General features: G+C 41.6%; 1 protein-coding gene across 1 annotated transcript; it reads left to right on the top strand.

The window, feature by feature from the left end:
- The first annotated feature begins 7,373 nt into the window (after nt 1-7,373).
- LOC119328389 (F-box/FBD/LRR-repeat protein At3g26920-like) lies at nt 7,374-9,463 on the top strand. The gene is made up of 3 exons (XM_037601379.1): nt 7,374-8,383; nt 8,470-8,604; nt 8,713-9,463. Exons 1-3 carry the CDS (start codon nt 7,418-7,420, stop codon nt 9,073-9,075), a joined length of 1,464 nt encoding a protein of 487 aa, XP_037457276.1. The 5' UTR covers nt 7,374-7,417; the 3' UTR covers nt 9,076-9,463.
- The last annotated feature ends 325 nt before the right edge of the window (nt 9,464-9,788 follow it).

Genomic DNA, 9,788 nt, shown 5'->3' with positions numbered 1-9,788 from the left:
CCTGGTCTTCGTGATACATCTTGCTCGGACTCGCCCGATGCATGGTGATGCCTCTTCGGCCTCCTTCATGGATTCGTGCCTTCGGTCGACAACACGCGTCATGTGCTCTGTTTTGCCATTGCTGGCTTTGGCTATCGTCTGGTTGGTCTTCCGTTGTTCGTGGGTCAGCATCGTCTCCTTCTCCTATGGCAGCTCGGGCACCTTGTGCTGGGCTCTATGGTAGCCACTCTGCTGGTCGCCGGTGCGGCACCCATCGATCCTGGGTGAAAGGATACACTAGTGCAGAACCGGGCAATAGCACCGGTTCATAAGGCCCTTTAGTGCCGGTTCGGTAACCATCACTAAAGTGTGGCCACTAAAGCCCCCCCCCTTAGTACCGGTTCAGCACGAACCGGTGCTAAAGGGTAACCACGTGGCATGAGCCAGCTCCGGGGGGGCGCGTAGGACATTAGTACCGGTTGGTAACACCAACCGGTACTAAATGTTTGGGTGTGTTTTGGTTTTATTTTTTATTTTACTTTAATTTTGTGTTTTCAATTTAATTTAGTGATTGTTTTACATTATAATGAGTTGTCAAATCATTAGGTGAAAGTACCGCAGATTAGTTTGACTGGGATGCATGTGATCCTAGCAAAGTCATCAAGTATATGCCATATCCATATTATATATACTTGATCACCTAATTAATTGGTCGAGCTAATATGGATATGGCATATACTTGATCACTTAGCTAGGATCCATCCAGTTGAAACTAATCTGCGGTTTCTTTCATAAATGATATAATAACTCATCATCATCATCATCATCATCATCATATTAATATAAAAACTCTTGCATCATATATATCATCACCAACAACAGTTTTCATAGCTAGCTAAAATTCATCATATAATAGTCGTCTCATTACCACTACTTAATCATCATATAGTCATTACCGCTATCTAATCACCACCAACACTAGCTTAAAGAAGAAACTTTCACTTGTACCAGAAGCCAAGATATCATTGAGTTCAACATGGTAATGATAATATAAGCATTCATAACACCACAAAAGCAAATCACTCTTTGAGATTAAGTTCAGGACGAAGAACACGGACATGAGAGGACAAGTACTAAGAGCATGAACTAGCTAATCACTCCTGCTGCTCTCTCTCAGGTAAAATAGCATAGAACATGTATAGATTTCCTGATTCATCATATTGGAGCATGCAGATGAACCTGTCTCCTAATCATGGGTTGCGCTTCTGATTGCTGCCCCCTAGTACTTCTCTGTGATCGTTCACAATTTTGTTCCAGTCTTTTACTATTAAGCATTCTTCGCTATTAGAAATCCTGAATGCACTAAAGTGCATTTTAGGATATCTTGGCCGTAAGCTAACAATATTCATGGTACCTTTAGTCTCCATCCAATCAGGCACAACATTCATCGGGAGTCCCTGTTGAAGAACATCGTATAGTAACATACTTAGCAATGAAGTTTAGATTAAAAAAATAATGTATACAAAAGATGCACTGAGGAAAATAGTAGAAATATTACCATCTTTCCTAAATATATGTGACTGTAGTTCAGTACGAACACTATTGGTCGCACGTTTTGAGTACTAACATTTCTAAGTGCAGGAAAAAAATTTGTCTTGACAACATCAAGATCCTCAAGCCATGAAACATAATGACTTGTCTCCTCGCAGTTTAGTTCAGCCCCGGGACAGTGGATGGTCATGTCTATCAAGCGCCGGACATGTTTGCTTGATTGGAAATAAGCTGTCAATATAAATTACTTGTCAACTCTTTTTGAATAAACAATATCGAAGACATAAATATGGTTGAGAAACTCACACAATGTTAAAATTGGAGGCGTCTGCACATCGACCAAAATGTCTCTATTACCTTCAATATAATCTTTCGGACGAATATCAAAGGTGATAACCATATCAGGCTCAAATGCATAAGCCTTGCATAGTGCTTGCCAAGTTTTGCATTCAAAATAGGTGTATGTATCTGCATTGTATAATTTGACGTTGAAGGTATAACCATGCTTGGTCTTCAAGTAAACTCTTTTTACCTCCATAGTTTTGTTAGCACTGAAACCTATCTTATCCAAGACAAAAATTCTTGCATGGCAGGGGATACGCTACTAGAATAGTGAAAAAATAAAATTAAAAGTTGAAGCAAATAAAGCATAAGTCATGCTTAATTATGAAAAAAAGACTTGTCGTTCTGATTTACTGTATCCACTTTGAAGTTCTCATCCAGCTTGATGCTGAAGCGCCTATCATCAACTAGAAAAAATTTGCCGCACAGGCCGCGCTGGTCTTCGCAGTATTCGCACATAATGAAATTGTGTTCGTCGTCAGACGACATTCCTATGTTCATAGGTGAAACATTAAACACTTATTAGTTCTATTAATTCAACTAATTCAATTAAGCACTTACGAAAAACATACCTAAATAAAGTAGCTCAACTAATTCAACTAACTAGTTCAACTAATTAATTCAACTAATTCAACTAAACTAGTTCTATTAATTTTCTTACTAAAAATAAGGTAGCTAGTTCTATATAGTAAAATGTTAATTAGATGATCAAATCTCTATATAATAAAGTAGGTAGTTCTATATAGTAATATTTTGATTAGATCATCAAATCTCATATACCTAAATTTTCTTACTAAAAATAAACTAGTTCTACTAATTCAACTAGTTCAACTAAGCATTTACTAAAAATAAACTAGTTATATTAATTCAACTAGTTCAAATAATCTCATATACCTAAATTTTCTTACTAAAAATAAACTTGTTCTATTAATTTTCATACTAAAAATAAACTAGTTATATTAATTCAACTAGTTCAAATCTCATATATATACCTAATTAATATCTAGCTAATTCATCTAAAATTGACATTAATATTTAACATCTTTTCCATATAATTCATCTAACATTAACATTCTAACATTCTTATCTACATAATTTATCTAACATTAATCTAAACAACAGAAACCAGAAAATAAGTAAAAACAATGTGTGTGTGTGTGTGTCTGTCTGTGTGTGTATGTGTGTGTGTACGAGCGGGGGGCGGCGGCGTACAGGCGGCGGCACGAGACGGCGATGCGACGAGGACGGCGCGACGACGAGCGGCGGGCCGGGGGTGATGGTGAGAACGAGACGACGACGTAGTACGAGGCGGCGGCGGCGGGTGGCGGGGGTGACGGCGGTGACGGCGACAACGGGCGGTGGGGGCGATGGCGGCGGGGCCTGTGAGGGCGGCACGCGATGGGCGACGACGCGGCGACGACGGCAATGTCACGCGAAGAAGTTGGAGAAGAAGTGGTGGTCGATGAAACTGAATTTTTCATAAGTGCCATATATATAGGAGGGGCCTTTAGTACCGGTTGGAGCCACCAACCGGTACTAAAGGCCAATTTTCGCCAGGCCAAGGGGCGAGAAATGTCCCCTTTAATACCGGTTCGTGCCACGAACCGGTACTAAAGGCCCAATCATTAGTACCGGTTGGAGCCACCAACCGGTACTAATAGTTGTGCGCTGCCACCGGCGGTGCACAATGTTTAGTCCCACCTCGCCGAGCGAAGGGCAGCCGCACTGGTTTATAAACCCAGTCGTGGCTGCTCCTTCGAACTTCTCTTTATAGCAGGCTTCTGGGCCTAACTATGGCGAGCTGCCCTGTGAGCCTGCTGGCCCTTCTGGGCCTGCATTTGCACACCCTAGGTCTGGCAGGCCCACTGGGCAGCGCCCCAACAAATTTTTTATATAGTTTTTTCTTGTCTGCATTATTTATTTTCTTCTATTTATTTTTGGGTAATTTTTTATATAGTTTTTTCTTTTCTGCATTTTTTATTTTCTTCTATTTATTTTTGAGTAATTTTTTATATAGTTTTTTTCTTTTCTGCTTTATTTATTTTCTTCTATTTATTTCTGAGTATTTTTTTCTGTATTTAGTTTCTTTGTGACCCTCTCTACTCTTTCGCACATGCTATGCGGGTGAAATGATGATACCATGCCAAGTTTCAGCATTTTCAGAGTTTATTTTGTAGTCATTTTCAATTTCACGGTCATTTAGCTCTCTAAACAATTAGGTAAATGACTGAAAAACAATAAATGATGTCAGAACATGTTGGAAATTGATGACGTCGCTTTGAATGCTGCATACTGAACACAAAAGAAGTCCGGAGTTTAAATAAGTTTAAAAAATATTGAAGTGCCCGTGTAACAGATGAGTTCTCGTCCGAAACCCTGATACTCCGAAAGAGATTGTCCAGTTTGTACACGAAGTGCGTCCAGTTTTTGCCGTGACCCTCTCTACTCTTTCGCACATGCTATACGGGTGAAATGATGATACCATTGCAAGTTTCAACATTTTCAGAGTTCATTTTGTAGGATTTTTAATTTCACGGTCATTTAGCTCTCTAAACAATTAGGTAAATGACTGAAAAACAACAAATGATGTCAGAACATGTTGGAAATTAATGACGTTGCTTTGAATGCTGCATACTGAAGACAAAAGAAGTCCGGAGTTCAAATAAGTTTAAAAAACATTGAAGTGCCCGTGTAACAGATGAGTTCTCGTCCGAACCCCTGATACTCCGAAAGAGATTGTCCAGTTTGTACACGAAGTGCGTCCAGTTTTTGCCGTGACCCTCTCTACTCTTTCGCACATGCTATGCGGGTGAAATGATGATACCATGCCAACTTTCAACATTTTCACAGTTCATTTTGTAGTGTTTTTCAATTTCACGGTCATTTAGCTCTCTAAACAATTAGGTAAATGACTGAAAAACAACAAATAATGTCAGAACATGTTGGAAATTGATGACGTCGCTTTGAATGCTGCATACTGAACACAAAAGAAGTCCGGAGTTCAAATAAGTTTAAAAAACATTGAAGTGCCCGTGTAACAGATGAGTTCTCGTCCGAAACCCTGATACTCCGAAAGAGATTGTCCAGTTTGTACACGAAGTGCGTCCAGTTTTTGCCGTGACCCTCTCTACTCTTTTGCACATGCTATGCGGGTGAAATGATGATACCATGCTAAGTTTCAACATTTTCATAGTTTATTTTGTAGTGATTTTCAATTTCACGGTCATTTAGCTCTCTAAACAATTAGGTAAATAACTGAAAAACAACAAATGATGTCAGAACATGTTGGAAATTGATGACGTCGCTTTAAATGCTGCATACTGAACACAAAAAAAGTCCGGAGTTCAAATAAGTTTAAAAAACATTGAAGTGCCCGTGTAACAGGTGAGTTCTTGTCCGAAACCCTAATACGCCGAAAGAGATTGTCCAGTTTGTACACGAAGTGCGTCCAGTTTTTACCGTGACCCTATCTACTCTTTCACACATGCTATGCGGGTGAAATGATGATACCATGCTAAATTTCAACATTTTCACAGTTTATTTTGTAGTGGTTTTCAATTTCACGGTCATTTAGCTCTTTAAACAATTCGGTAAATGACTGAAAAACAGCAAATGATGTCAGAACATATTGAAAATTGATGACGTCACTTTGAATGCTGCATACTGAACACAAGAAGTCTGGAGTTCAAATAAGTTATTAAAAATAAAAAAGAGGTGCAATGCTGGTTAATTTGCTTCAAGCCTTTCGAAATAGTGTAGACTGCACTGCACATAGCTCAATGCAATCTATGCTATTCCGAAAGGCTTGAAGCTAATCAACGTGTAGGTGAGCATTGCGCCTCTTCGTCATTGTCTCTGCACTCACGGCTTATAAACCGCTCATACTGCCTCTCTCTTGGCGAGGTGGGACTAAAAATCAGCTTACTAAGAAACTCTAGTACCGGTTCATGCCACGAGCCGGTACTAAAGGTCTTTGTGGGGGTCCCAGCCTGACCACAGCCGCACTGGGCTCATTAGTACCGGTTCGTGGCATGAACCGGTACTAAAGGTTGCCCACAAACCGGTACTAATGATGTCCGCCCGCCTAGCCATTGGAACCGGCACTAATGGTCACATTAGTGCCGGCTCAAATTCAAACCGGCACTAATGTGCTTCACATTTGACCCTTTTTCTACTAGTGATAGTGTCCCTTTGCGACGGTCGAGACAAAGCAATTGTTTCCCAAGGTTGGCCTATGGGTGTTGCCGGCGCTCAATTCTTGCACAGCGTGGCCTGCCTCCGGTGCTCTTAGTTGGCTAGTTGGTGTAGGCGTAGTGCTGGTCGTCGGCAACGATGTTGTGCTTGCTCCGGTTGTTGCCATTGTATTATTCTACCTAGTACCTTGTATCTTCTTTCCGCTTTGCTTTGCATTCATTCCCTTTGTAATGTGGTGCCTCTGTAATCCTGGCCGGTTGATGGCTTTATTAATTCAAAGTCGGGTTAGGTTCGAGCTCTTTTCAGGCTCGGCCAACGGCTTTTCTCTCTACAAAAAAGAAAGGACCATAAAGATTCAACTGCAGGCGTAAAAAGAAGAGTGGTCTACTCAGTAGTTCTCATGAATTTGTCTTCTTGTGCACTTGTTCCTTCTCTCTTGGCGGTTCGGTGGCATAGCATCAGGTTTTTTGCATCCTATCTCGCGAGGGATGTTTTCTCGGCCACAATAAGCATCCGAGTCTATATGAACTATATAAGCCATGATAGATTTAATCTTTTTTTTTAATTTCCTAACGTGATTTTCTGTTTGAAAAAATTAAATATTTTTTGAATCATGAATATTTTTTGGGAATCATAGAAATTTCTTGAAAAAAGAGGACAAAATTGAAAACACGATCATTTTTCGGACTACAGGAACATAATTGAAAACCCAAACATTTTTAGAAACAATGAACACTTTTTCAAAACATGAGCATTTTTTAATTTCCCAAACGTATTCTATTTGCGATAAAATTTTGAAAATATGAAATGTTTTTGTATTTGTGAACAATTTTTAAAATTGATTGTTTTTGAATTTGTGAACATATGTTAACCATGTGTTTTTAATGCAGATTTTTTTATAAGTGCTAACATTTTATCAAATTTCTATTTAAATAATAAAAATCTGAAAAGCAAAAAGAAACTTAAAAAGGAAAAAAAATTAAAAAGAAACATAAACATAATAGTATAAAATAAGAAACAAAAAATGGAAATTAATAATAATAAATCGGTTCAAGAACCTAGAAGGTCCCTAAAAAAACAGTCTGGGAAATCTCAAAATGTTCCCAAAACTGGAACGTGACAGCTTTAGATGGGCCGGCCCATAAAGAAAGAACTACGGGCCCTTGAAAAAAGTAAAAATTTGGACGCGCACATGTGAACAAAGTTGGCGCCAATATCTTCTGTCGGTTCCCGCCATTTTTTCTGCCAACCGAGGAAAGACAAAACTAAGGCAAAACTAATGCCCAATCCCTCGTTCTTCATTCCCCAATCCAACCCCATTACCCCCACCACCAAGCCAAGCGCGGCATCCATGGATGCGCTGCCGCCACCGCCGTGGCCGGCGCACGCCCCCAAGAAGCGCATGTTCGAGCGGGCGGGCGACCAAGAATCACCACCGGGGAGCGGCAGCATCGGCCTCGATCTCATCGGCGCCCTCCCCGACGCCGTCCTCTGCACCATCATCTCGCTGCTCCCCACCAAGGACGGCGCCCGCACGCAGGCCGTCGCCCGCCGGTGGCGACCCCTGTGGCGCTCGGCGCCCCTCAACCTCGTCGCCGACCGTGACCTCTCCGGCAATAAGCGTAAACGCGTCGCCTACGTCTCCAAGATCCTCGCCAAGCACCCTGGCCCAGCCCTCCGCCTCGACCTCCCCTCCATCCACCAAAGCCTCTACGGCAAGGTCAACCGCTGGCTTCGTTCCCAGGCCCTTACCGACCTCCAGGAGCTCCACCTCGACTACGACGGCGAAGAGTACATGATATTCCCGCTGCCGTTGTCCGCGCTCCGCTTTGCGCCGACGCTCGGCGTCGCCAGCTTCAGCTGCTGCAGTTTCCCCGACTTATCCACGCAGTTTTTGAATTTTCCGCACCTCAAGCAGCTCAGCATGTACATGGTCACCATCTCGGACTTGTCTGCGCCGTCTCTGCATTTTCCGCTGCTCAAGCAGCTCACCATGCGTGGAGTCACCATCTCGGGGGAGGCTCTCCACAGCATGCTCTCTCGCTGCCTTTCATTGGAAAGCCTTTTACTGGATTTTAACATTGGCATTGCTCGCATATGCATCAGCTCTCCCACTCTCAGGAGCATCAGCTTCCCAGGGACTTTCTTTTTCAAAGAGCTGGTCATCGAGGACACCCCTTGCCTTGAGAGGCTACTGCCACCCACGCCAGACCATTGTATGGGGACTGTCCGGGTAATCCGAGCACCTAAGCTGCAGGTATTTGGTTTGGTGTCAAAGGGCATATCCAAACTCCACATTGGAACCACGGTTTTTCAGGTAACAACACCCTTCTACAATCAAGCAATCAGAACTCACATGTTTGCAAGTTGTTTCTTCTTATTTTGGTTTGTCATTTTCTTCAGGAAATGATTGCCATCAGCGTGACAACCGCAATGCGCACCGTGAAGGTTTTGGTTATCGAATCTGTTGGCCCTAATTTTGATGCGGTAATTGGCTTCCTCAAGTGCTTCCCTTGCTTGGAGAGGCTGTATGTCATTGTGAGTAATTCATATTTGCTTGCTTTAATTGTCAACATCAGCATGATTCACTTGTGCTCTAATCCATTAACCAACTGCCTTTATGATATTTATTCTTTCCATCTCCAGTCGCGCCAATGCAATGAGATGAAAAATGTGCTAAAATATGACCCACTGGATCCAATTGAATGCCTCGAACTCCATCTCAAAAGAGTGGCGCTGGAGAACTACTTTGGCAACATGGCAGATGTTGACTTCGCCAAATTTTTCGTTTTGAATGCGAAAGTGCAAGAACAAATGAACTTCGCAGTACCTACTTGCCACCGCAACGACAAATGGAGGTCTGACCAACATAAGCTGTTACAAGTGGACAACAGAGCTTCTTCGGATGCTCGATTTGAATTCACGAGTGGTTATGGGTATAATGGCATCGATGACAAACATACCCATGATTTATCAATGGCCGATCCCTTTGAGAGAACCTTGCTTTGATGCTGCTTGCAAATTCGGCGCCTTTCAGAAATGGCCCTTTTTGTAGTTCAAAGTAACCCTTCACCTCTAATTCTCTGTTCCGTTGTGCCTGAATGTTATTTAGTATCTTTTCTATTGTAAGATGTAAGCTGTTTGCACCATCAGCTTTTGTACTGGCCTTAGAAGGGAGGAGCTATAATATTTGAATATTTCAGAAGTTATATTTTCTGTTTCGTTGTGCTTGAATGTTAGTATTTGACATATTTTCTGTATAGGTGCAGTGGTTTTTTCTTTCCTGTTTGATGTCACGTTGTAATATATTTACACTAGTTTAACTAGTGGTTGCTACTTTGCTTCTATACTGGCTTAAATGAAGGCAGCCCTATAATATCTAGTTTTCTGCCATGAATTGAACTTTGAAGTGCACAATGTCGCCAAACAGCAACCTCTCTACCTAATGATTGTCATCTATGCTTATTTTTCATGTTGAAAAAGATTGTTATGTCAACAAATATGTTGATATTACAGAAAAAAGGTTGATGGAGATTGGTTGGTTTACTCAATGGAGTGAGTTCTTCCGTGGTGGTTTGGCGATGGAGCATCAGTTCAACCAAACCCCAGTTTGAAGCCATCGGTAAAGCATGTCCGAGATCTCAAATTTGCCGAGGAAAGCAGAGGACACAGAACTGGTTCCCATTCTTCATTTCCAACAAGCTGACAATCTTTTAAACTGT

This window comes from Triticum dicoccoides, chromosome 7A (assembly GCF_002162155.2).
Source record: "Triticum dicoccoides isolate Atlit2015 ecotype Zavitan chromosome 7A, WEW_v2.0, whole genome shotgun sequence".
In the NCBI taxonomy this organism is placed as follows: Eukaryota; Viridiplantae; Streptophyta; class Magnoliopsida; order Poales; family Poaceae; genus Triticum; species Triticum dicoccoides.
Note: the sequence above shows the minus strand (reverse complement) of the source record. Positions and strands in the feature narration are given on the sequence as shown.

Excerpts from the sequence above, each read along its gene's own strand:
- LOC119328389 (XM_037601379.1), top strand. The coding sequence starts at position 7,418 with ATGGATGCGCTGCCGCCACCGCCGTGGCCGGCGCACGCCCCCAAGAAG. Across the intron at positions 8,384-8,469 it reads TTGGAACCACGGTTTTTCAG|GAAATGATTGCCATCAGCGT; the intron begins GTAACAACACCC and ends CATTTTCTTCAG. Across the intron at positions 8,605-8,712 it reads TGGAGAGGCTGTATGTCATT|TCGCGCCAATGCAATGAGAT; the intron begins GTGAGTAATTCA and ends TTCCATCTCCAG.